Source organism: Achroia grisella, unplaced genomic scaffold (assembly GCF_030625045.1).
Source record: "Achroia grisella isolate CSIRO2021 unplaced genomic scaffold, CSIRO_AGI_Agris_v1 utg2138, whole genome shotgun sequence".
Taxonomy (NCBI): Eukaryota; Metazoa; Arthropoda; class Insecta; order Lepidoptera; family Pyralidae; genus Achroia; species Achroia grisella.
The window spans coordinates 262200-289944 of record NW_026712712.1 but is presented as its reverse complement, the minus strand read 5'-3'; the positions used below and the strand labels follow the sequence as shown (position 1 = coordinate 289944).

The following is a 27745-nucleotide window of genomic DNA, read 5'->3' as shown; positions in this document are numbered from 1 at the left end:
ACTCCGAATTCAACAAATTTATATAAAGAGCCAATTATTTAAAATATTATATATATTTTCATATTTATGTTTACGGAATAACTAATAACTCCTCCGAGCCACGAAATGAGTAATCAATAAGTTTTCATTTGATCATTGGTTGAGAATGTTGCTTTTCGATGCATGCGCAATGGCTAAATAAACAGTTGGCAATTGCCATCTTTCCATCCATATCAACGTTGCAACCTAGGTTCATGTAATGACGGATTTTAAGAAAATCTTATAAACAGATAGATCATAACCTAGGATATTTTTATCTGGACTCACGCGGATAGCGCTGCGGAATACGGTACAGAATATTTTGCAGTTCAAACATTTGTAGTGCGTGCTGATAAGTGCCGCGTAAGCTACTGAAACTGTCCCAAAAAAATAAACCACTTATGTTGATACTAGTTACCAACTACTTTGGACAAATTTCATCATTTATTTTTCATCCTTTTCTGATTATTTCTGTGAATAAATAGCCTTGTACATATACATTAATTTTTTCGTTTTGTCGTGAAAAAATAACAAAGAGTCAGACAGAAGAATATTCTTTTGCAATCATAATATTAGTATAGATTATTCGTTTCGATCATATTGTATTATCGTACGTTTATATAATACTTCAATGAATATATTTTTCAGTGATTTTTTTTTCTTTCTATTATTTATATACTATGGCATATTGGCGTCTTATGTGATATGAACAATATTCATTAAGCCGAAGTTTCAAGCAAGATTTCGTTTTCCTGTTTTTATATTGAGCAAACATAAACTTTATGTTTTAAAAGTTTAAAGTAAATTTAAAATTATAACACGCCTTCCAGTTATGTAGTTTATTCAATAATTCTTCAATGGACAAAGTACCCAAGCTCCTAAAATCTACGTCTTACCATTGTCTATGTACTATGCATTAAAAAAATAAATATTTTGTCAAATCATTGCGTTATTGTTCGACACTGTTAATTTCTTAAATCCTATCAATTTCAATAATTTCTAATCTTTATTCTATATAACAAGAGATATAAAAAATTAATAATGAATATCACATCGGCTGCAGGGATTATATCCCTGCTTGACGAGCCCATGTCAGAAGTGAAAGAGTTCGCGTTGAAGAGGTTGGACAATATCGTCGACGAATTTTGGCCCGAGATATCTGAATCGATCGAAAAAATAGAAATCTTGCATGAGGACAAAGTGTTCTCCCAGCACCAGTTAGCAGCCTTGGTAGCTAGCAAGGTCTACTACCACCTAGGGGCATTTGAAGATTCTTTGACGTACGCTTTAGGAGCTGGTGATTTGTTTGATGTTAATGCCCGGAATGAATATGTGGATACGACTATCGCAAAAGCTATTGATTTCTACACCCAGAAAAGAAAATCTCTGTATGTGGAAGGTGTAGGAGAAATAATTGATCCTCGTTTGGAGGCCATTGTGAATCGTATGTTTCAGAGATGTTTAGACGATGGTCAATACAGGCAGGCTCTCGGATTAGCACTGGAGACGCGCCGCATGGATATCTTCCAGAAATCCATTATGGATTCTGATGATATATCAGGTAAATTTAATTTATATCTACATATATATATATATATATTACTAGGAAAGACAAAGAAAAATTTGCTTACTAATGCTACTTGCCTTTTGTTTTTATTTTGAATATAATTTTTAATAAAATTTGAACCTTATTCCAATAATGAAGCTCTTTCAATTGTATATATTTATTAATACTGATCAGACATATTCTCTGTTATATGATAAAATATGCAATATAATGATTTAGAATCCAATCACAGAACCGCACAATTGTCAATAGAGTTTGTTTTTGTTATGGAATAATATACTAAATAATTACTATGAACATAGTGCTCTGTAATCTCAATGGCAAAATATAATATAATATGAAAGTTCTGATTATCTGAATTTTTTTAAGGAGAGTTAATTATAGGTAGGATAATTTATATATATATTTTAGGTGTTAAATAATAAGCTTTTGATATTGAGTGCATAAATTCTGTTAGGGTTTTTTTAATAGATTCATCTTACATACTTCTAGGTGATGCTTAGTATTTTTAATAAGGTGTACTAATAAAAAATGTTTTGTAACAACGAAGTGAAGTAGCAATGATGTAGCGAAATAGAAAGGGATTTAATTAAATTGTAGATATGAAAATTGATAAATTATTTAGTAACTTATTAAAATATTTTTCAAATAGACCATCATTATTATTATATCTTATTTTATATGTATATATATTATTTTATATGGATAGAGACAGCAATCCTGCACCTCTATCTAATCTGTGGGAATGTATATGCAGGTAGAACACCAGTGTAGTTTAGAAATGCACTAATGAAATTTTGTGGCTTAGCTCATTGTGATAAAATTAGCAGGAATTAAATGTAATGGTTTTCATGGAAAACTGCATGTAGGTTGACCTGGTAAAATACAGTGCTTAAATAAGAATTATGATTTGCAAAATTAAAATCTAGTTATATATAAACTCTGTATAACTTCATGTAGTAATAAAATAATCAACATTAGAATTTATATTAACAAAGGTTTTCTTTTTCAGGAATGCTTCAGTATGCTTTTACAGTGGCAATGAGTCTTCTTCAGAACAGGGGCTTCCGCAGTATAGTTCTTCGCTGTCTTGTTGATCTCTATAGAGGACTCAATATCCCTGACTATGTAAATATGTGTCAGTGTCTAATTTTCCTCGAAGATCCTTTATCTGTTGCAAAAATCCTTGACAGACTTACACATGGTCCTCAGGAATCAGTATTAATGGCCTATCAAATAGCTTTTGATTTGTATGATTCTGCAACACAACAGTTTCTGGGCAGGGTTTTACAAGCCTTGAGGAGCACAGCTCCTATACCCAATGCATTGGGTGGAAAACCACAGCCGCAAGGAGGACCATTCCCTGAGTCTACTATGGAAGTTGAACAAACACCAACAGAAGAGTCTAAGAAGCCTGAAAGAGATATTGAAAATTTAAATGATGAAGAGAAAGAACACCAGCGAAGGGTTGAAAAGTTAATTTCTATTTTGGGAGGTGATGTATCAATAGGCCTACAATTACAGTTCTTAATTAGGTCTAATCATGCTGATATGCTTATATTGAAAAACACAAAAGATGCTATCAGAGTTTCAATATGTCACACAGCAACAGTTATTGCAAATGCATTTATGCATGCCGGTACTACAAGTGACCAATTTTTGAGAGATAATCTGGAATGGTTAGCTAGAGCTACAAACTGGGCTAAATTGACAGTCACAGCATCTCTTGGTGTAATACACAGAGGTCACGAAAATGAATCCTTAGCTCTCATGCAATCATATTTACCTAAAGAAGCAGGTCCATCTTCAGGGTACTCTGAAGGTGGTGGTTTATATGCACTCGGCTTAATCCATGCTAATCATGGTGCAAATATCATTGACTATCTTTTAACACAATTAAAAGATGCACAAAATGAGATGGTCCGCCATGGGGGTTGTCTGGGTCTTGGTTTGGCTGCCATGGGTACACATCGGCAGGATGTTTATGAACAATTAAAGTTTAATCTCTACCAAGATGATGCTGTCACTGGTGAGGCTGCTGGCATTGCTATGGGTATGGTAATGTTGGGTTCAAGACATGCTGCAGCTATTGAAGATATGGTTGCTTATGCCCAAGAAACTCAACATGAAAAAATTTTGAGAGGCTTAGCTGTTGGCATTGCTTTCACAATGTATGGAAGACTTGAAGAAGCTGATGCCCTTGTTAAACAATTATTGAGAGATAAGGATCCTTTATTGCGACGAGCTGGATGCTACACTATAGCCACTGCATATTGTGGCACAGGCAACAATGACTCCATACGTACATTGTTGCATGTTGCAGTATCGGATGTAAATGATGATGTTCGTCGTGCTGCAGTTACTGCACTTGGTTTTCTTCTCTTTAGAACACCAGAACAATGTCCTTCAGTTGTATCTCTCCTGGCTGAATCCTACAACCCGCATGTCCGTTATGGTGCAGCTATGGCATTAGGAATTGCCTGTGCTGGCACAGGAAATCGTGAAGCCATTGGGCTATTAGAGCCAATGGTCAAATTTGACCCTGTTAATTTTGTAAGACAGGGTGCATTAATTGCCTCAGCTATGATTTTGATTCAACAAACAGAATCTCTGTGCCCTAAAGTGACTTACTTCCGCCAGTTATATGCACAAGTAATTTCAAATAAACATGAAGATGTTATGGCAAAATTCGGTGCAATTTTAGCTCAGGGTATCATTGACGCTGGTGGCCGAAATGTCACTGTTTCCCTTCAAAACAGAACTGGACATATGAATATGTTGGCTGTCGTAGGAATGTTGGTGTTTACACAGTATTGGTACTGGTTTCCGCTGGCTCATTGCTTGTCATTGGCCTTTACACCCACATGTCTGATTGCACTTAATTCAGATTTGAAGATGCCTCAGATGGACATTAAATCAAATTCAAAACCATCACTTTATGCTTATCCAGCTCCACTTGAAGAAAAGAAACGAGAGGAAAGGGAAAGAGTCACTACTGCTGTATTGAGTATTGCCGCTGCTAGAGCTCGCAGGAGAGCACATGGCACCGAAGGTTCAGCTAGCAGCGGCAGTTCATCATCAGCATCTAAAATGGATGTTGATGAAGAAGAAAAGAAGCCATCAAAATCTCCTAATCCTAACATAACTGTTCATGGTAAAACTGAGAAGGAAGCTGGAACATCAAAAGATAACAAGAAGGAAGAGAAAGAAGGAGAAGAAAAAGAAGTAAAAGAAAAAAAGGAACCAGAACCGACTTTTGAAATTTTAAGCAATCCAGCAAGAGTAATGAGACAACAGTTAAAGGCTATCTCTATTGTAGATGGCTCGGGCTTTTTGCCATTGAAAGATGTAACCATTGGAGGCATTGTGATGCTAAACCACTCTGGTGATGTTGAACAAGTACTTGTTGAGCCTGTTGCCGCCTTTGGCCCAAAGACTGAAGAAGAGAAGGAACCCGAGCCACCAGAACCCTTTGAATATTTAGATGATTGATAGGTATAGTCCCTTTGACAAATATACATATATTTTTAAAATCAGTATGAGTAGATTATAATATAACATGAAATGTATTGAACAAGTTAACAGTAAAGTGTTTAAATACGGTCAATAGATACTAACTAAAAATTTATTGTGTTTCTTATCGATTAAATGATTGTTCGTCAGATATACATTAGTTTTTCCTTTTTTTTTTACTAGTGACTTAATCTGTAATGAAGATACATTGTGAAGAAATTTATAATTTATATATATAGTCTGTTTTTTTGCAGTGTTAAATAGGGTTGTGGCACTATCGGAGATTAATGTTATAATTAGATTATTACCCATTTTTATAGGTTACTCAGAAATAGAATAGATTTTTTTAACAGCCCAAAATTCCTAATTATATCTTATACTACGAACCATACGCTCCCAATATCCATCCCACGCTTGAGGAATAAAGTTATGAAGAAAAAATACGCAGCAAACTAACCCAAAGGAAAAAGTTACATCATTCTAGCTTTCAAAATGACGAATTTCCGTATAAAAATAGGGGATGAGCCCAATTTCATTTTACCGTCTTAATTTAATTTACCTCATTACATTTTTACAAACTTTGAATGTCATATTTTGTATAGAAATAGTGTTGTATATATAAAATATTTCAATCTTGAAACTAATTCTATAGGCTGTTGGTTAAATAAAAAATATTTAAGCTATTTCTAACTTTATAAATGACAATAATTCCGTACAATCTTTCATCTCCCCTTTCACCCTTTTTATTATTAAAACGTAGCCTTTTAAGTATGGCCTTTTTCAGGGACTAGACTATTTCATTTAAATTGGTTCAGTAGTTTTGACGTGAAAGCGAGACAAACAAACAGTTTAATATTACAACAACAACTTTTTAATATTAGTAGTCGTAGTATAAGTAAAGAGGTCCTGCTAGTCAGCAGACCTTTTACAACCCCTAAATTTAAGGAGAACTTTACCAATCTGACATTATTGACTACAAACCAGAGATAGTGGGCGGGACAACTAATTTGGATTGTGCTTCGAACTAGAAGATCAATAATATTACAAACGTGTCTTTATTGGAGGATGTTTCTTTGTATCTGTATTTAAGGGATATTTCGGCTAAATTAAAAAAAAAACTAAGACAACACTTATAATATGCAACACTCTATATAAATATGTATTGTAGAACGTGAGTGATGTTGGGCCAAAAAGGACTTGTATCCAGAGCTGTAAAACATATTAATAAAAAAAAACTACTTTCATCCAGAGCTGTAAAAATAATAAAAAACTAAAATTAAATTAATATCGGATGTGAGAGTTAAGAATCGTTTAAGAATAATTGAGAGTATTATGTTCCTTGAATTGAATAAACTAGTCTTGCCTACAAAGTGTTGCGAATATTTTATCAAGTAGTCAACCACGGAATATTGTACTGATGAAATAAATACACGTGTTTGCCATTTCAAAATTAATATTGATTTATTGATAGTTGAGGCCTGTTAAGCATTCAGCACAGTAATTTGTAGCACGTACAGAAGTAGTATAAAGTGCTAAAAGAATTGTATTGAAGAGAAGTAAAATGAATTGGGATCTCGACTATGGTGATTTGGCAGAAAACAAGGAGTTTGTGGGTGTATGTGAGAATCTGAAGGAAAATTTGATAGAAGTGCAAAAAGTGCTTGATCAGTTGCTACCATTGAAGCAACAATATGAGAAGTTATCGCTTCCTGCTCAAATTGAGCTAGATTTATTCTTAGCTTATACATTAAATTCCTTGCATTGGGTCCATTTACGAATAGAGGGAGAAGATCCGACCAAACATCCCATAAAAGATGAACTCCAAAGAATAAAGGCTGTTATGTTAAAATGGCAGGAAGTTAAAGATCGCGAAAAACGCCCCACTGTAGATGTTGAGGCAGCAAAACGATTTGTGAGAAGTGGTCTCTATGATCCTTACAGAGCTACAGCTAAAGAAGGAGCACCTCTAAACAAAAAAATAAAATTTGAAAATAATGATCAATAATAAGTATTTAACTTTTACATGTAACATGTAAGACTGAGTGTATTAATATACATTCTAATATCCAATGCCACATTTAGTCTTACTATATAAATTCTCATATTCTTTGTGTTATTTAGGTTTACATATTTAATTGTTTTATAAGTTAAGTAACTTTTAAGGATTGTTTTTTACTCAAAACCAAATGTACCTTTGGTAATAATGATACATTAAAACATCATATTATTTAAATACTTTTTTATTTCAACAATACTTCAGATCACAATACACAATTTTTTTAGGAATGTAATGTCAAGTCTCATATACATAAGATAATTAAATTTTAAAATATAACTTATAGGAACTTACAGGTACTACCCTCAATACAGGAATAATATTAAAGAATAATAATTTATCTAAAATCCATGATAGTTGTGTGAATGCATCTGTCTATTGTGCTATATTTGAATAGATAGTTTACTACAAAGTAAATTGCAAGTGGTTTAATGTTGCTGATATCTACAATAGATTCATTCACCTTCTATTGAGAATAATACAAAAGCTGTAGTTTTTAGTTTTATCATTAAGGATTCTACAATATTAATTAAAATATAAGAGAATGCATTAAATGTGTAGCCAGTTGTTTTTAATTGGACCCTCCCTATGGCCAAATAATAGCATTATACTATCCTCTATCCTCTTTCCTTATGTTTATTTCATCTGTATTTTTAATCCTCATTGAGAATTTTTGATATATTTGCAAAACAACTGCTGTGTTACAGTTTTACTTATACTATGGCACATTATTGAAAGGATATCATTGCTATTATATATATTATAAATCTATTTTTTAATGTTAACTATGATTATATTGAATTACAAAAAAACATTTACTTCTCAACTTGCAGTACTAATCCTGCTGCAGAAATATTATCTCCTGCACCTGCTGTCAATTGTGCTTCTGTGCATATGAGAACTGGTGCTACACATATATCTACATTCTCATTACCTATCACTTCATCCCAGCAAGCTACAGGTTTACTGGGCTCAAAAAAGACTCGACTATTATTATTATTATCTGCTGTTGTAGAGAAACTATCATCAAGCAACAGTTTTGTCTTTTCAAGTGCTATAGTCAGATTATTACATACATATCTATGAGCAGTCAATGATGCCTTTGCAGCTGCAGCCTCAGTACGCTTCCATGCTGAGCTCTTCACTGTCAATATGGCTTGATATGCCAATGTATGTACATGAATACGAGTCAACTTCCTATTGCTACTGTATTGAACATTTTTTTGTCTAACAATTTTAAATATTTTGCGCATTTGATCTAATGCTGTAGCAACTCGTGGATTAGAATCTGCTACAACACTGACCCTACCTAACTCTAATACACTACATAAATTGTCAAGTTCTTGTTCATTCATACCAACAGAATCAACAAAAGGCAAAACTTTATTGGTTAGGTGCAAGAGGAGATCCAAATCCACATAACTAGCCATCTCAAAATGAGCTAGAGTTGTAATAGGTTGTGATAATATTTGTTTCTTAACTAATTCAAGTCTTTCAGCTCTCAAATCTGTAACAAATGATTTAAGAATGGTCATTCAACTTAATTGGAAGAAGGTATGTATATATTATTCTATAGCATTCCCATTACAAATGTAATTTTACAACATTTATGATTATTATAATATACAAAAATAAAATCGATAAATAATGCTTCTAAAAATTAAAATCAAAAAGATTATATCACAGTCTCTGCCCTGAGTACTAACTATATTCATAAAATATTATCCAGAACAAATTACACAGAGATATCACTGTGTAATTTGTTCTTCTTGTAATTAGTTCCAAATTAAGTGGAGTTTGAACTATGGATGCTAAACAATTGATAGAAATATATAAATACATTTTATTTTCTAAATACATATAGTATACACAGAAAACACAGGATTAATACAAGCAACTAAACAAAATTTCAAGAATATAAATCTTTGGATCTTGTGAGAATTCAACCTACATTGATATATAAATGCATATATAAGAGTACATCAATGTATTTGTATAAATAATTAATAAGTTTTCTGTAAATCAAATCAGACTAAGTTGGGTTACATTATTAATTAAATATACAGCATAGTACCTGTTACATCATCCTTCTTAAATGGATAGTTGTCCATCATTTGTAATCCGCTAATGACTAGTAAATTCGGATTGAAACTTGGTAAGCATTCACCAAATTTCTCCAAGGAACTTAAAAGAGGGTTGTTTTCATCATTGTGTAGTATGTATCTATTTGCCCTTGGAGCTTTATAAATACCGAAACTCTCATCTGCTTTATACTCCAGGATCATGTGAACATCATCTTTAATTTCTTCTTCATTATTATTACCAACAATTTGAATACCATTTGGAATGTATGATTTCAGAGTTTCACTCATTTTAGCTGCTAAAAGTACTTTCCATCCTTCCAAGAAGAACCTTTTAGCCATGAGTGGAGCATTGCCTCCTATGGACCATCTAGAATCTGTCATCTTTAGAGCTTGGTCAATTAATTCATCAAACAACTTTGAATTCGACATAAATCTCCTGAAATTTGACTTGATTATTATAATATATAAAGAATTAACTAAAAGGGATTCACCATTTTAGTCTTTTTTTTCACACATTGGTGGTAAAGCGAGAAAAAAAGATAGATGGTGTGAAAGATAATAATATATATAAAAGGAGAGTAAGATTAGAGATAACCAATATGGACTAGTGGAAGAAGTGCACATACTGTGCAGACCCCAAATAATGGTATAAAGGCAAGGCAATGCCAACATTGGAGACAGCTAACCTGTTGGTAAGTGTCAATCTTATGTATGTGAATATCACCACAGATATCACATTATCAAGTGACAATCATGATACCACTCATACATTGTTTGTGCAACTAAGATGTCCTGCCTCTTACCCTGTAATTTCACTGCCTAATGTATGTGTAATTGTAGGGTGCCACTAACACCACAGCACACCATGGAAGGCTATTTTGCTTGGCGGCTGAAGTAGTTGCGACTGAGGTACCCTTACAATTTAATTTATTATTATAAATATATATACAAAATAATTATTATGAAAAATACTCACTCAGCTGCTGCTCCATGTTTGAAGTAATATGAGAAACTTCTAAGAAATTCAGCTCTATTTCTGATTTCATCAAAATGTTTCGGACTACCTTTCAGGTCTTTATAATCCAACAATGAGGTCGCGTTTACGAAAAGGTCATGGCATGCCCCATATCCTAAAGCTACATTCGGCTGCCTGTTACCGACGCCCACTTTATTTTGACTCTCCAAATACAACAAATGATCTTTGACTGGCGACAACCTCTCATCCCCAATATCACTTTTGCGGTAATAAACTGCATACAACACGATACAGAAAGATACAATGGACCCCAACTTTACTGGAGCACCAGCCATTATTAATGAAATAAACCACTGAAACTATGAAATGGAATGTGTATGTGTTTATCCTTAGAAAGTCCACGTCACCTCATTTTTACAATGGGATTAATGTAAATAATTTATGAGACATAATAACCTTATATTGTTTGTTTACGTTTGCGTTATCATCAGTATTATATCAGTAATTAAAACAACTGACGGTCACAATATGTTAAGCTATGTGGCATGACGTATTTGACGCTGTGAATGATGTTGACAGTGTTGCCAACACTACTAAGACAAAATATGCTAACTGTTGAAAATATGCTATGCATTATTGCATATAGTAATATGCATTTTTCATTAGTATATAGTAATAGTCATTTAAGCTTAAATCTTTAATAATTAAATTTATTTTATGCTTTAATCAATTATTTCACTGATTTATAAAACATTTTCTTTCTTTATAAATGTTTCCTTTTCCTACACTGTGCTACTTGTGACATTTTACCTAATATGTTGCTTTTTTTGTGTATATGTTTAATATTTCATTAATTGTGTTTATTTACCATATTATACATATATGTATTCATATGTAAGTAAATTTATGTTTTATATACTGTACTTCATTTCTTTAAAACCAATCGTGTGTTCCCACACGTTCTCTAATATTTATTTTATTTACATATGTGTACACAATTTTATATGTCCGCAGATTACCAACAATGACAAAGGTAGTCTTAAGAGGGCTTTCACATTTTTTGGCCTAAAAGCAGGGTCTTTGGGGTTCTGGTTCTAAGAAATTAAGAGTCGGATATACATTTTGATTCCTGAATTATATAGATAGATATCTAATCTTAAAAACTACATCTTTGAAATGTTAATTTTCTTTTTGTTAGTCTTCCTAATTTCTAAAATAGTTTATTCAAAAACGCTAAGAGACAGAAGTTTGGGGTCGTCGTTCATTAATAAACAAACATAAATTGATATGATATCTGTACTAAAACTTGATAATTACTTCATAAATTGAGACAGCATCGTCCTTTTTTTCATTTTCAACTTAAATATCTAAAAAATTGATCATAATGAAACCCGAAATTTCAACAAAACTTTGCCATAATCATTTCTAATTTTCTCATAAATACAACGAAATTTTTGCATAAAAAAAACATAATAATAAAGTTAATATATTTGTTAATTAGAAATATAAAAAAAATATATAAGTTTCTAAGAAAAAAATAAACAATAATAATAATTGAAAGTTGTATAAATTCCGTTGCGCCAAAAGTAAATTCTCAGTGCTGCGCTAGCGCTCGTCGAGGTAGAACCTATGCCATTTTTTACAACACCGCTAAGATAAGACATTCGTCAGTGAACATTAGTATAGAGCGACTAAACCATTTTGATAATTTAAGTAATATTTAATTAATTTTGCTAATACATACTTATTTCTACGAATATTAATTTAAAGTTGTTGTTAAATATATATATATAAAATTTATTTTAGCATGCCAAAACAAAAGTACAGTTATGCTACAAATAAAACCTACCTACCCTGCTGCACTATGAAAAGCACAAGAGCATGGTATTTCGTCACACTAATGGCAATTAATTGTTAAAATTAAAAAAGAGAACGTTTTAGTATTTTTAAAAATAACGCTTATCTGAGAGAAAAATGTAAGAAAATGTAAACCAATTTTACTTTATGTTTATTTTGTAGTTATTTTCTAAATTAAAATAGGGTTATTGTTTATAAAAATACCATTATTATTTTTACGTACATTTGACTTGTGTTATATAGTGTATATCATCTAGTATGCAATGTAGATTGTAAATAAATTACCAAATTATATATTAATTATATTCCTTAATGTTTAGAGATACTTTATCCAATTTACTTTATTTTATTTTACACAATACAGATATTTCTAAATTGCAGCCATTCTGTTATTATACTCGTTGGACTTTCATTACTGTACAGTTATGTCAAATAATTATGCGTGTTTGGATGAAAAGTCAACAACATTATAAATGTTTTTATTTAGTGACTAGCTTTTAGCTCGCGGCTTCGCCCGCGTGAATATGGGATATATAGGTTATCGCGCGTTTAAAGATCCGTGTACAGTATTGGGTCGTTATATATAAACCTTCCTCTTGAGTCTATCTATTCTGTCTATTAAATAACAACGAATCAAAATCTGCGTAGTTTTTTAAGATCAAAACATACATAGATCTATTACATGTGTAGATGATATTTTAACCGGAAATTGAAGCCGTTAAAATGGTATTGGCAGATCAGTTGGAATCATCGGTATTCTTGGTATATAAGCTGGTTGCCCAGCTAACGTACCGGTTATAATGGTCTACAATTAAATTGTCTTTCAATTCTTTAGTAAGCAACATATCCAATGGGATGCCATTGCACATGTTCGGCGGGCTTAAATTTCATGATTGGATCATGCTTTTGAGAAATTCCTTCCTCAAGTTTGAGCAGTTAGTGTGGGAAATCACTATCTGTGCTTCCATAAAAATGAGCTCTCAAATTTGTCAGTAGTTTTAAACTTTCAATTAAAGTACATAAGGGAGACGATGGTAATGACACAGAGAGTCTTTCAGAAATCTCCAGCAAAAGTATAAAAGTAATCCCGCCAATGAGAGCAGAGGTGAGGTGAGGTTCTATCCAAAATCTCTATAGCTCATGGTGATTTCATTACATATAATCAATGAGGCGTCTTGTAATAATTTATAAATAGGTTTGATATTAACAAGTAATTATTTATCAAGAATCAAGAATTGGCCAACCAAGAACGAGAAGCTGCAATATCAGCCAATATCATGCGGCGACGTCAATGATGCAGGAACAGCAATGATAGCAGTTGAAGCTTTTTTTACAACTTAGAATGGCAAACAAGCTGACGGCTCTCCTGATGGAAAGGGGTAACTGTTGCCTATATACATGAGCAGTACCTGACATGTTCATATCAGCATATTGTTTCCCTCATGCGTTGCCATTCCAGAAAACTCGGGTGTTATTCCCCTGTACCCTGTAAATTCACTACCATATATATACACATGTAGTCTATATAGACTATATGTATATCTATCTATATAGATAGATATACATATACACAGATAGTATACCCTGAGAAAGGTCATAGACTACTTTATAGTGCGAAAAAAGTATTGTAAGGGATTAAAAGCGGAGATGAAAGGTTGTATAAAAGTATCGTCATTGTTTAAGTGAAACAATGAAACTTTTTTAGGTTATAATCTAAATATATTTCCTTTATTTGGTCAATTTCATTATACCACGCTGACGAAGTCGCGGATACACCTAATATACATATAAGGATGGGACCTTTAAATCAAAACAAAGCCTTGAAAACACAACTATTATATATAAATAAAATAATTATTTGCTAAGTATAATATTTAGAACAAGTGAATATGGCAATAATGTATCCGACTCTTATAATAAATTATATTGTATCTATTAATAAATAAACTGAATTAATATGTAAAAAGAATTAATTAGTAAATTTATGTTATAGTAATTTCATCTTCTTGTCCTTATCCCAATTATTTGTTACTCATATTACTTAAGGTTTTGGCTTTTAGTTGTACAATCGGCCAGCATCCTGACATCAACCCTCTAGGAATAATATAATAAAAAAATATGGTCATTATTAGCACTTTGACAATTATGATAAATCACGTTATTTTAAAAAATCCAATAAGTAGTTTATGTTACTCAGTTAAGTAGAAACATATCACATTATTAATTAAAATATTACAAGGATCAAAATGGTTCATACTAAATCCACACCGATTGAGCTACACGGTTATTTGCGTCTGTGTGCGTGTATTACTGTATGTGTGCGTAAATCCATGCGATTAAACCTAAAGTTGAGCGGCATCATTTTGTAATAGGCCTCTTAATAAGGGTTCCGAAAAGGGATAAATATCACTCTGACAAGAGTTTGTTTCCTTCATACCAACTGCAAGTGTGATGGGGATCGCTTATTTCATGGTTAAATTTGTATTAAATGATTATAATTATATGCTATATGCAAAACTACAAATAAATATGCTAAACAACTTAAAAATATGCCAAATTTAGCATATAACATGCTAAATTGGCAACACTAGATTTAGCGAAAGATTACTTTCTAAATTTTGTCTTTGGAAAACGCACCAATGTGCTAAGCCAATAAAAAGAAAAAATATATATCTAAAATCTATACCTAAATTAGTAATAGCGTAAATGTCTAAACTATTCAGTATATTTACGAGCATTTCGTTTATTAATTAATATTACTAAAACTTAGTATAGTTTCCAGTAGATAATTATTTTTGTTTATTAGTTGCTGTACCTATATACACCAAAGCAGAAAATTATTGATTTTTAATGGATGATGAAGGATGCACCATTGCACCCGCCTGCGAATACAGTTTACTTTTGCAAGACTCCAGTGAAGGATAATAAGATAAACTCATGTTCATCGTCAGGTCAGGTCAATTAGCTCGTCGTGACAAATTTACTAGGAATTTATGATGATGGTTTATAGAGGAAACCTCGAGGTATACATTGATCGCTCGGGGGTCATAACCCACATTACTAACAATCCTCTTCTCCTCAGAAAATTATTGTTATTAATCTGAACGAACCGGGCTATCCGCTCACTCCTAAATGTGCTATGCCTCGGGACGAGCCATTTTTCCCCAGCATCAACTCCAACGCCCGGGCCTGGATTTTGACTCCATGGGCAGGAAACATATAACAGTAACACATGCAAATAATCTGCAAATAAATATTGATTTGTTCATAATATACTGACCGCGCAGTTTGTTTGATGATTTTAATAATTATTATAAATTCCACTTCGTTTCTTTTGGTAAATTTTATAGTATACCTAAATTATTAGATATTTAAAATTGGTTTTCGGCTTTTAGTTTTTTGGACTAACTCTAGACATAAATCTAACTTAGGGAGAGAAGGCGAAATATGTCAACACAATTCTTTACAGTTATGTTTGTATAACACACCCCTTTAATTCCGATAGTCCCCGGTTCGATTCCTCGCACGGTGCAAAAATTTGTTTTCATGATTTGTTTGTATCGGCCTGGGTGTTTTCTATGTATATAATGTATGTACCTATTTACAAAAAAATCTAAGCATTTATATCCCTTGTCTAGTAGCCATAACACACGCTCTGCTTACTTGTGACTAGGTGGCGTTGTGTTTATTGCCCTGTGTTATTTATTTATTATTATTATTGTTTATGTGAAATTGCAAATCCAGTAAAATAAACAGAAATTATTAAATTTTACAATTATCTAATAATAAGCTGTAAAATAATGAGGGTGCCTCTCTATTCCTGAATATTTTAATTACAATTACAAGTTTATTTTCGATTAACCAAGTATATGCATACAAATCGTAAATGAAGTAACAATTTTTCAACAACAACAAACAAGTACACAGTTTCATTTTAAGAGAATCAACACTGGGTTTATTTGGTTGTTAAATTATTGAATAATTTTACCCCAGTGTGTCAGCCGTGTATCATGATGAGGAATAAAATAAAAATAGTAGTAGCTAATTAATATAGATCTATATATCCTTACATCCGGTAGGTACTTTTAGTATATTGCTCGGTATCGATTTTAGAACCATTGGTATCACATTGACTTATAAATAAAAACCATATAAACAAACGTACTCGTATATACTCGTATATACCACAACGACCATGACATGCGAATTTATTATGTAAATAAGTAACCACTTCATTTATACTTTCCAATGTTTTCGAAAGCCAAAAACCGTTCCCTAAAAGGGATAACCGGTATTCCTAATAAGGAAGGATATAAGATGTTAAATACTTTAGGCGTAAATACTTGGTGTCAGAGAGAATTGTAATTAATTTCAGTTTTGATAGAGCGTGTTATTTTTTAATTCCATTACGGCTATACGAGTACGTCCTTTAAAGATCTCATAAATTCTCACGATAGCTCAATTTGTAGGACGTTTAGTGTCCTATGTACTTATGATTCGTAAACAGTGTGTAGATTGTTATTATTGTAAAACATATTAATTACGTCCTTATCCTTGTGATTTCTATCTGGACGGTGTCAATTGATCACAGATTTTCTACCAACCAACAACTTCTTGCAAGCCAAGCACGAAACAGAATGTTCACTGAAACTATATTGTATATAAATACAGAATCATATATTTATTAGAGAAATCTTTATTTGGAGTTTTTATAGGACTAGTTACTCCCTTTATAACATTGCACCTTGGTAGGTTATATCCATTATATCACCTATGATAACCCTTGAAGTTATTTGTAGCAAATTCGATGGGCTCAGTGACCGAATTACGTTCCCACCTTTTCATCCTTCACTGGTTTTTTGACAGCGTACCCATTTCCGCAGGAAGAGGACTCCTATAGCTATTATTTAATAAAAACAAAACATTGATAGGCCCATTAAAAATATATATATATACCAGTCATAAAAAAATACTTACTTACCTACAAACTGCCTTTGTGCGCGCGAAATGCAACTTTGTCTGTGTCACACAAGATTTTTCATAGATGTTCTGCTCCTATTTGTCGAAACTAGATATGTATGTCGATGTATGAGTTATCCAACTCTAAAATATTTTTTTCATTTCAAACCAGTAGTTGCATAGTGCGTTCAATTAACGTTTGTTGTTTTTATATCAAGATTTTTTATCTTGCAAGAGGGTGTGTACGACACGATTTGAATATTACGTATGTGGTATAAATAGGCACAAGTTTTTGTTCATTCTATTAACTAGATTATTTATTCTATTTTACATAAAAAAAATTAGAATAACATAACATTGCATTTGTAGCGCTCCTTGACACTAACGGAGTGTGTTTTAAACGATTAAACTGCAAACAATAGTCACATAAATGACACCATATTTGGGTGATTAAGAATGTTTTAAGTAAAACTTATAAAGCGTAAGAGCAATCCAAAAAAGGTAGTCACGTATTGTTGCCGCCGAAATTACACGCAGTTGAAATCTGTATGGTGTAATCGTCTGGCGCCGTTCTGATAAAAAATACCACCATTACAACTGTAGAGTTGCTACAATAAATTAAACGATTAATCTCTTTTTACACTATAAACATAATTTACCTTTAAGTGCTATGTAGCTCAAATGATATGTATCAATTAAAAAGTACTCCAATATGTTATTTAAAAAATATAAAATTCAGATTTTGAAGAACGTTCCATTTGAGTGTCTAAACCAATATTATGCGATTTTTATAAGAGTAAATACTCTATTAGGCTAGAATAGGTTTATTAAGGCGAGTATTAAACGTCTTCATGACAGTTCATGGAACATCTGCTCTTATTAAATATTATGTACATATATATAATATATATATATATATATTATATATATGTTCGTTCATGACAGTTCATGAATAGAAAAGTATCAGTACTATTTTTCCAGTCAATTTACTTGTATTTATCCCGGTTATGTGAATGAAATCGTGGTTAAGTTAGGTAGTTAGTTAAGGAGTTTTTAACAATTCGAATAGATTCTAAATAGCATTAATTAATATTGTACATATTTTCTGTTATTATTATAATATAAACATGTTATTACTGTTTCTTTATACTAAACTATTGTGGCAATTTAAAGAAGAGAGTCCAGATGAATAACGTCAAATTCTTTTCAAAGTAAAGTTACACTATAGACATATTATTATATTACAGTATCTAAAGACACCTACTTCGTTACTTACATGTTGTTACATGCTATAGAATTCGTTGATTTTTTAATACGAATAAATAAATAAAATTCTCTATATCTGCAGCGTGAGTGTTTATGAGGCTCCGCTGTCAGGTCGCATGATTCATACCGTTGAGGTCAGGATTTCCAGTTCAAGAGAATTGCTTACTGTATATCTATATATAAATATTTTAAATACAAGGCGGTACCTATATGATACTATCATATCAGTGCTTGCTTACATGCTAATATATTCTTTGCTTATTAACTGTAAAAAACATTATATTTTTTTATTAGACGTCTTATAGAAGGTTTTACATTAAGTTATTATATTTTAGAAAAGTTAGTGGGCGGAACGAATATGGTCTAGCGATGGCGACGTTTAGGTATTTTTCAGTACAATGACCAGAAATAAAAAAATAACCTTCATTTTATAATTTAAGAGTGTTTAAGTATTAGCTACTTATGCATACTGCATGTATATCAATTTATTAAATAGTATCTATCTATATATAATTTCTAAATACTAATAAGCTTTAATATAATGCTTAAGTATTTTTTTAAAGCATAGCGAAACAAACGATCTTGCAGCACACCTGTGGTAAGTAATTATCGCCGCGCCTAGGTAAGTTGCCGGCCTTTTAAGAAGGGGGAGAAATTAGGAAAGAGAAGAGGGAGGAGGATAGGCGTCTAGAATTTCGACTCGCCATGCGTAAAACAATGGCACATTACGACGGTATTCTGAAGAGGCTTCTTATGGATGAAAATGGAATGGTACACCCGCCTGCGCTAATGGCTTATGGTCGCGGGACACCAGAGGTGAACGAGAAGATGAACATTTGGTCAGGTCAGTTAGCCCATCGTCGAAATTCACCATGAATTTGATTTGATGAATTTATCACTCTGGTTTCCAGGAGGAGGGTAGAGTCAACCTGTGATGGTTGCTAGAAATGGGATTATCAGTCCATTAACAATCCATTTCCTCCAGAAGAGCTGTATTATGTGTTGAAATCAAATTCGAACTCTGAACCTCTAGGTATCTGTACCGCTATAATTTACTGAGATTATACACATCAAACTTAGTTGCAAAATTAAATATTGCAGCTCAAGAAACATTTAAGTTAATTTAAATTCTTCAACAAGACTGAGTTGGCGCCACTACTTGCAGTATCTATGTTTAACACACTGCACTATGTACAGTTAGTAAATTTATGGTACAAACGTTGAATTCGTATTAGGTATCTATTAATATAAAGTTAACTACAGTTAACGATGTAATGTTGAAACGTTTATTTATTTTACCATATATATACCTTATATTTGCAGTAGTTTCTAATAATATAAGTAAATAAACGTAAAAATTACTCAATCTAAAGGTAGAATAATTTAATTCTTTAAAAGCTTTGTGGGATAGGAGACTGAGTATATTTAATACATAACCATATATACCCCTCAGTGGCCATATCCAGAAGACATTTATATGGCAAAATAACTTTTGCAAGTACAGACCTAGTTGACTAAATACATATCCTATATATTTGCGTATGTACCTACAGTATTCGATTTGTAATTATGGTCAATACGTGTATGCATCACGGATGTCACAAAAACATGGCTGAAATTCCCCTAACATTCAATTAAAATGCTTTTCACTATTTTTTATTTCCGATGTGGGAATAATTATTTAATTGGATACGCCAGATACAATTATTTCATTGCATGCAATTGGTTTAACAGTGGGAATAAGGATAAATTGGGACTCGTATTGAGAGTATGAAATCACTTTATTACCAATTATCGTTGACGGAATTATAGATAACTAGCTGAGCTCGCGGTTGTGAACCTATGTGTTCTGATATATAAGCTATTATTGTAAAATTTCATCAAAATCCGTTCAGTAGTTTTGGCTTGAAAAAGTAACAAACACCCATCTACACCTAAACTTTCGCGTTTATAATTTCAGTAGGATAGATGGCACTCAAGACGTAATACTTTATATTAGGTAGATACGTTGTAGGACATAGCGGAAGGGATTGCCAGTAACATCTTTGCTGGCATTCCCCTTCCGCTATGACCTACTAATGGGCCCGTTCTAGTTAGGTATCTACCATAACTGGTCGACCTCCACGCGGTATGCTTTGGAAACTTACGTGGTGACTTCCTGGTGAATGTACCATGATGGACTAACGGTCTGAAAGAGGATTGTTGTGGGCTGATGACGTCAATGTACCATCTCAGGTTGATATCTATCTGGAAACTATCATGATAATTTCCTTGTGAATTTGTCACGAAGGGCTAATTGATCTGACCTCATAATCATGTTATCATCCTCCACTGGTTCCCTGCCAGCGTCAACCGTTAGCGCAGGCGGGATCACCAATACATTATAAGTTATAAAAAATAGATACTAATATATACTGATAGTCCATATCTACACATAACAATAAATTTGACAAAAATATACATATAGATGTATATTTACTAGGTAAATATAGTATATTCTATTTTATAAACCTTTCATCTGAACGTGTCACGCTTTGAAAGACTGCAACACATATGAACTATGTGTGTTTGAAATAATTAATTGCATAGACATAAAATTACATTGATAAAAATGTATATATATATAATGATACCCGTAAAGTGTGTAATTATTTACTCGATGAAAGCACGGAAATACTTAATAATGGTACCCAGCCATCATTGAATGGCGTAACTATAGAAATGTTCTAAGCACATGAATGATAGACATCATTATCTCAAGAAAATATGATAAGTAACCACTGCCACGTTCTTAGCGTTAGATAAACTTGTTTTTATTAGAGATTTTAAAATTACAAATATCAGAAGGCGTTTTCTAGCATTAAAGCACAATGTTAGCTACTATACCACCACATGTATTTTAAGCCTTATAGTCAGACGAATAAGGGTTAAATATAAGTGAATTATATGAAAGCGTGTAGAGTTGTTTATGAACTAAAGTCCAATTAGTGCAAACAGTAGAATTTTCTTCAATGAGAAGGGAATTCTATGACATAAAATTTTATAGTTTTTGTTGTGGCTGACATTTCGAACAGGTTTTGATGTAACTGATGAATGAAGTCGAAAGAGCTAGGACTCGAGTTTTAGGCATCCACAACTGCCAGGTATACCTATCCACGATCTATGTGCTTTTTTATAAGTAGATAATGTTCAAATGTACAAGTAGCCAATTAAGAAATCAGTTTTGATTTCTTTAGAAATCAGAATTTGTTGTTATTAACTACGCAACTTTTTAATTACTGAAGTGCTCACTAATATTTATAAATTCTATACGCACTACATTACTCGCAAATAATGTAATAAACAATAGGTGAAAGTATCTTTTAAAATCTATTGAGTATTTGTTGTAAAAATTGTTATAATGTTTATTTTGCATTTGTTATAATAACAATACACACTACAACAGTAAAATCTACGTCAGCTTTATTATCATCAGCTTATTTTGATTTATTGAAAGGTCAGCTGTATAGGTATCTAATGCAGATTCCTTTATATTATGTTATCTGTGCTTTTTATCCAATATGGTAAATACTTACTTCGTAATTAGCAACATATCACCTTCACGAATCAGCCGTAATTGACTCCATTCTTTAACTATTTACAAAACACTAAAATATTCTATCCTGACTTTCAACGGGCCATTTCGAGTTCTATTGTCTCCGTATAGAGTATAAAATGTCAAAGTAAATATAGTGCAGACATTAGTATTAATATACGCAACCTCATGGTTGAGACAGAGGCCTGTCTGCTTACCCCATTATATTTTTAAAAGGCCTCCCTTATTCGTGAGCATTATTCTGTAAGACTTTAGGTTCAAAATTGAATGTACATAGTTTAGTGAACGGCAAAGTAATGTTTGTCTAACTGAGGTTGGTTTCATCCTTTATATGGAAAATCTGCATCATTCACATGCATGGTACAGGGCGATAAAGTTGATGCCCAATACCTCTGCAGGTAGATGAAACTGAGCTGCATTGATTGAAATTTTAATATCACACCGATGACCAACTAACAGTCTAATGTAACAGATCAAATGTTTAAAATTTTGTGATTGTGTACGTTGATTAGTTTTCCATAGATTTTATGTATTATTGCCTTATGAATTAAAAAATGTTAATAATAAATTTAAAGATGAGTAAATCTATCAAGATAAATTAATAATGGAGTACCTCATCGAGTCTCTTGATTAAAAAATGTAAATATAATAGAATCTATAGAAGTCAAAAGTGTTTGTAACATAAATTAATATATCGCCGAATTCTTCTATACACTCTGTTTTCTTATAAGTTTTCATAGAAATCTTTATTGAGAAATTAGTACCTAGTAGTTAAAGGTTTCATAAATTACTAGCTATCCCGGCAAACGTTGTTTTGCCTTAAAATAAAAAATAAAAAATTTAGGGGTGGACTACCCCTAACATTTAGGGGGATGAAAAATAGATGTTGGCCGATTCTCAGACCACTACTAAATACGCTCACAAAATTTCATGAGAATCGGTCAAATCATTTCGGAGGTGTATGGGATATGAATTTTATATATAAGATTTATTTTTTTAATAATAATATATTGTCATGACTTACCCGATGGGGTAGTCACGGACATTATCAATTATCAGAGAGTATGAAAATTATATATGAACATAGGGAAAGGGAGAAAATAAAGTTCAGTAACGGCATATGCTGTCGGGGCACTAGTGGAAGATGATAGGACGAGCATGAAGTTATGTCTGTTAGCGTGACGAAATAACAAGAAATTAACCCCGATGATTTCTACCGTGGACTGCGTGAAGATCGACCTGACATGGAATATTGACAGCGACACTGGTCTCCATTGCTGACAATCCCTAGTAACTTATGTGAAGTTAAAACGAATTCTTATTCGTTTAGAAGACGTTTATGACTTCGGCGTAGATATGTGAGCAATGTATCAAGGCAGATCTAGGCCTGTTTCCCAATCGACAACACGTTCACTATTCCTAATACGACAATGTCAGGTGGACAAACCCTGTAATTTGACAAATATATCTTCATAATGCCGTGAGTGTTTTAACCCGCAATTTGGAACTTTAAGTGTACAGCCATAGAATTCAATGAGAATGATTCCAAATGAAGAAGTATAGTTGTTTATCAATGAACATGACACATCGTGTGCAAAAGCTCACGATCAATAGATCATATTGTATTTCTTTATAAAAACATCAACAAATTGAGCACATGACCATATTCTGGGACGTACTCGTAAGTGGCGGGACAATTGGCACGTAGTCATTTTTAGTAGAAAAGAAATCATAGGATATTGCAGTCGTGAGAATTTTTATTGTAAATACACTGTTTATAAAACACAACAATTAAGGTTACTTTAGACAGTTTTATTTTATATTAGATCATGTCTCCGCCCATAGCCTAATATTTAGTTTCTGGAATGTAGCTACTATAATGAAAGTACCTACATGTTTATGTTTTTAATATTTACGATTATACTTTCATTTTTTTATGTAGGAAGATAATTTATTTTCAAATCGGACAATTTGTAGAGTTTTAAATTACATTTATGAAACTTATTTGTTGTCGATTTCCGATTAATTATTTCAACTTCATCCGGATTGTCTTTACCAAGATAAGAAATTAGGATTTTTTTTAATGATATGATTATCTGAATTCAAGTTTTACCGTTCCTTTGGTACTCACAAAGGAATCCCTTAATTTGATATTGAATGCACGTACAAAAGTAAAATACAGTACAATAGTACATACTACAATGTTAAAAAATATACTTGATGTGTGTATAAAGCTATTTCTATTTCTAATTTATAATTGGTATTTTTTTAGTATTCTATAGTATCTGCAGGTGGTAGGTAGATCGTGTCATCAAGTTGATTCTAAATATAAAAGTCACGCAGGCGACGTCGTGGTCACAACAGTGTATTAAGATCACAAACAAAATAATTTACCACAATAACGTAGTATAACTTACACAACTGTTACTAGACGTAAATAAATGAACTAGACCGGTCCAAGTGTGTCGAAGTACCTACCTGCTACTTAATCAAAGCGCGAAGCGCCTCCAGAGGCTCGTGTGTAGGTACATATCTAAGTAGGTGAGGGTTAGGACATTTTTCTCACACTATAGGTGACCTAAGTTAGTCGGTGTAGGTACATTTTGTTGACCGCTACATGTCCGCGACACACGCTGTGATACGTAGGGCATTGCAGTTGAATGCACCAGGTGACTCAGATTAGATACGAGCAAACTACTACGAAATGTGAATACACGTCAATTTTACAATTTTATCTTATCTGCTTTTATCTTATTTGCTAATATTATAAACGCGAAAGATTATAAGTTTAGATGCATGGACTCTTATTATTCTGCCACACAAAACTACTGAATGGATTTTGATGAAACTCTACAGTAACATAGCTTCTATATCAGAATAACATACCTTACCTACCATAGGATATAAATTTTACGCGGATGATACGGTGGACACAGCTAGTAACTCATAAGACAGCTTACACATGTCATTTAAAAATTACATAGTTTTTACGGATCCCCAACAAATTCGGCTATTTGTTATTAACAATTAAATATGTTTTTTTTTAATCTTAATGTTATAAATGTGTAATATTTTATTTATTTATTCTGCACCCAATTGTGCAAACTACAATGTTTGGAAGTTAAGTTATAGTAGTATTGTAGGAAATAGTACTCAGGTAAGCACCTGGGTACTATTTACTACAATAAAAATATAATCAGGAAGTGTTACTTATTATAGGTAGTGGGTGATTGAAGTCGTATTTAAGGAAAAAGTACCTTCTATATATATATATATATATCTACGCAGTTCATAGTTAAATGAAAAGTTCATTTATGATTTGTTTACTAGTTGTGCCCGCGTTTTTACCAGTGTGAAATATAATCTTTATCAGAATAAGGCTTATTCTGATGTATAATCCATATTACTGTAAAGTTTCATTCAAATCCGTTCAGTAGTTTTTACGTGAAAGAATAACAAACATCCATCCATACTTAGAAACTTTTACGTTTATAATATTAATAAGATTTAGGTACATCTTATACATGGACCTATTAAACTGTTGATATATTAGTAGTTTAACATTCTAGTAATCGTAAAGTAAATATCTTGTTATAGAGTTCATGAAGTTTTCTGTGGATGATAGATAACGGTTACCATTTTCCATGAGATAGTTTAGCTTGTTTGCTTTTTGAGTTACAATAAAAATTCTGACGATATACTAAACATATAATGTAGGTACTAGCTGTACCCGCGACTTCGTCCGCGTGGAATTTTACTTTACTTTTCTAAAATAAAAGTAGCCTAAGTTACTCCTTATTACATCAGCTACCTGCCAAAAAAAGTCCCGTCCGACAGCAGACAGACAAAAATTTTAAAAAGTGGTTTTTTGGTGTATTACCTGTAGCACTGCGACCTACATAGATCTATTGTGCTCGCCCTTTTTCACAGTTCGCTACCTAGACCCGTCAGGGACAAGAATTTTTGGTGTATATTCCGTATTTATATTCATAGGCATGTAGTAAAAAACGGTTATTTCAATATTACAAACAGACACTCCAATTTTATTTATATGTATAGATGTATAGATTAAGTAAGTACATTTTTATAAAATCGACTTACCTACTTGAATGCATGAGCAATTTTAGGTGCGACCAGATTAAAAACAAGTAGGACAGTTCTCCAAACACCTACAACGTAAGCAAGGTCGCGTGACATCAGCGGGTCATGCAGGGGGGTGACATTTTTGTGAACATTGTGCAAAGATGCGCGGGCGACGCCGTGGGCCGAGCTTTTTGTGAAAAGATTGTATACTTTTTACTCGTATTCTCAAACGACGCAGTCGGGTCATAAATTTGGTTTTATTTTTGGCACGGCCAGGATCTTGCCCGGTGGTCAAACGTAATCCTGTAGGTACTGTTCACTCCTTAATAGGTTTACGACGTATTTAGTCGAGAGTACATGATTATGTTATTAAGTAACAAAAAGTCAATAATATGGTGACTGCAAACAGGAATTATAGAATAATTATAATAAAATTGTAGATTAGGTACATACCAAGTATATACTCAATTTCTTAAAGATACCTAATATTTATCCCTTATGATAATGTGATCTAAGTATATGAAGTTAACTGCATTGTAAGTGTAATACTTCTAGAATTTTCTGTAAGATTAAATAGAAACGCAGTAGTTGGAAAATAAACAATTAAACTTATAAATCGAACTGAGCGAATATAAAAAATAAATGATTCATTCTCTTATTATGTTTTTGCCTTATTATTATTCTAATTATAGATGTTATTCAGGTTACTGTTGCTCACTTTGCTCTATCTAAATTCTGGTTAAGTATTTTTCCTGTTTGCCGTGTAAGAATATTTTCAGATTATTTATTTATTTATAATTAATTAATAATTTAATATTGGCACGCTTTATACATTTTAGTATTATCTGACAGACAATATAAATAGCAAAGAGAAATTTCTGTTAGGAATTTATGTTATCAATAAATATCACATATAAAGGATAGGTATACCAGGCCCGAATACAGTGATAGGATTTGTGAAACTAAACCAATTTCACCAGCAAGTCAATTTAAAAGTAGATTCTTAATAAATGCGCCGTCAACGTGATCAATTCTGCGATGAAAGCCATTCTATTACCTGATTATTCTATTCTCTAGAGTTTGGTTACTTAACTAAGTAACCTTGTGTAAATAAATAATGTAACTAGCTAATTAAAAAGATTTTTATATTCTTTTTTATGTAAGTTAATAGTTCCGTTCTTGTACATTTTTTTTACTTCCCTTCTTGAAAATCCTTCAAAAAATTTCTGCTCTCTTCTTGTACATAATATAAATATTACCTACCACAAATAAATTATGATATCACGGCGCTTCAAAACAAATTGATTAAATTTACATTTGGGTATATTATCAGTAAAAGTCGAATTTGGAAACTGGTTTCAGGATGGAGTAATTCAAAACCGACAAGACCTGTCATCTGTGGATACGTTGCTAATAAAATTGCGCACAATACCTACTAAGGGGCATAAAAAGTACTTTTTATCGTTATAATCAAATATATTGATCCGCATTGAGTAAATGACTTTCTGTAACGGTACCCAAATGGTAATGGTATGGACAAATCGAGAATCTTCAATACACTTATGATTGCAAGTATTTTATTACACTTTCCTTTAAAGGAAACTCTGTAGGTACCTACTTAGGTACATTGCAGTGTTCAAATTCAATAGTTTAATCAAATCTTTTATGTAAGACTCGCTTTTTACACACATTACATTTGTGTGTTTGGTACCCTAATACTTTCGCAGGTTGATTTAGATGATGTTGGTTAATATGATTGAACTGGTTATCA

The 27745-nt window shown here is 32.3% G+C and overlaps 3 protein-coding genes across 3 annotated transcripts; 2 read left to right on the top strand and 1 right to left on the bottom strand.

Annotated features, from left to right (window-relative positions):
- The first annotated feature begins 938 nt into the window (after nucleotides 1-938).
- Nucleotides 939-5253, top strand: LOC131842136 (26S proteasome non-ATPase regulatory subunit 1). Its single transcript, XM_059190657.1, has 2 exons — nucleotides 939-1579; nucleotides 2598-5253. Exons 1-2 carry the CDS (start codon nucleotides 1060-1062, stop codon nucleotides 5075-5077), a joined length of 3000 nt encoding a protein of 999 aa, XP_059046640.1. The 5' UTR covers nucleotides 939-1059; the 3' UTR covers nucleotides 5078-5253.
- Nucleotides 5254-6337: 1084 nt separating this feature from the next.
- Nucleotides 6338-7214, top strand: LOC131842143 (nuclear nucleic acid-binding protein C1D). The gene has a single exon (XM_059190664.1). The coding sequence runs from the start codon at nucleotides 6660-6662 to the stop codon at nucleotides 7101-7103; it is 444 nt and encodes a 147-aa protein (XP_059046647.1). The 5' UTR covers nucleotides 6338-6659; the 3' UTR covers nucleotides 7104-7214.
- A 106-nt stretch (nucleotides 7215-7320) lies between these two features.
- Nucleotides 7321-10699, bottom strand: LOC131842142 (ADP-dependent glucokinase). Its single transcript, XM_059190663.1, has 3 exons — nucleotides 10215-10699; nucleotides 9229-9674; nucleotides 7321-8661 (listed from the first exon to the last, which is right to left on the bottom strand). Exons 1-3 carry the CDS (start codon nucleotides 10547-10549, stop codon nucleotides 7970-7972), a joined length of 1473 nt encoding a protein of 490 aa, XP_059046646.1. The 5' UTR covers nucleotides 10550-10699; the 3' UTR covers nucleotides 7321-7969.
- Nucleotides 10700-27745: the final 17046 nt, after the last annotated feature.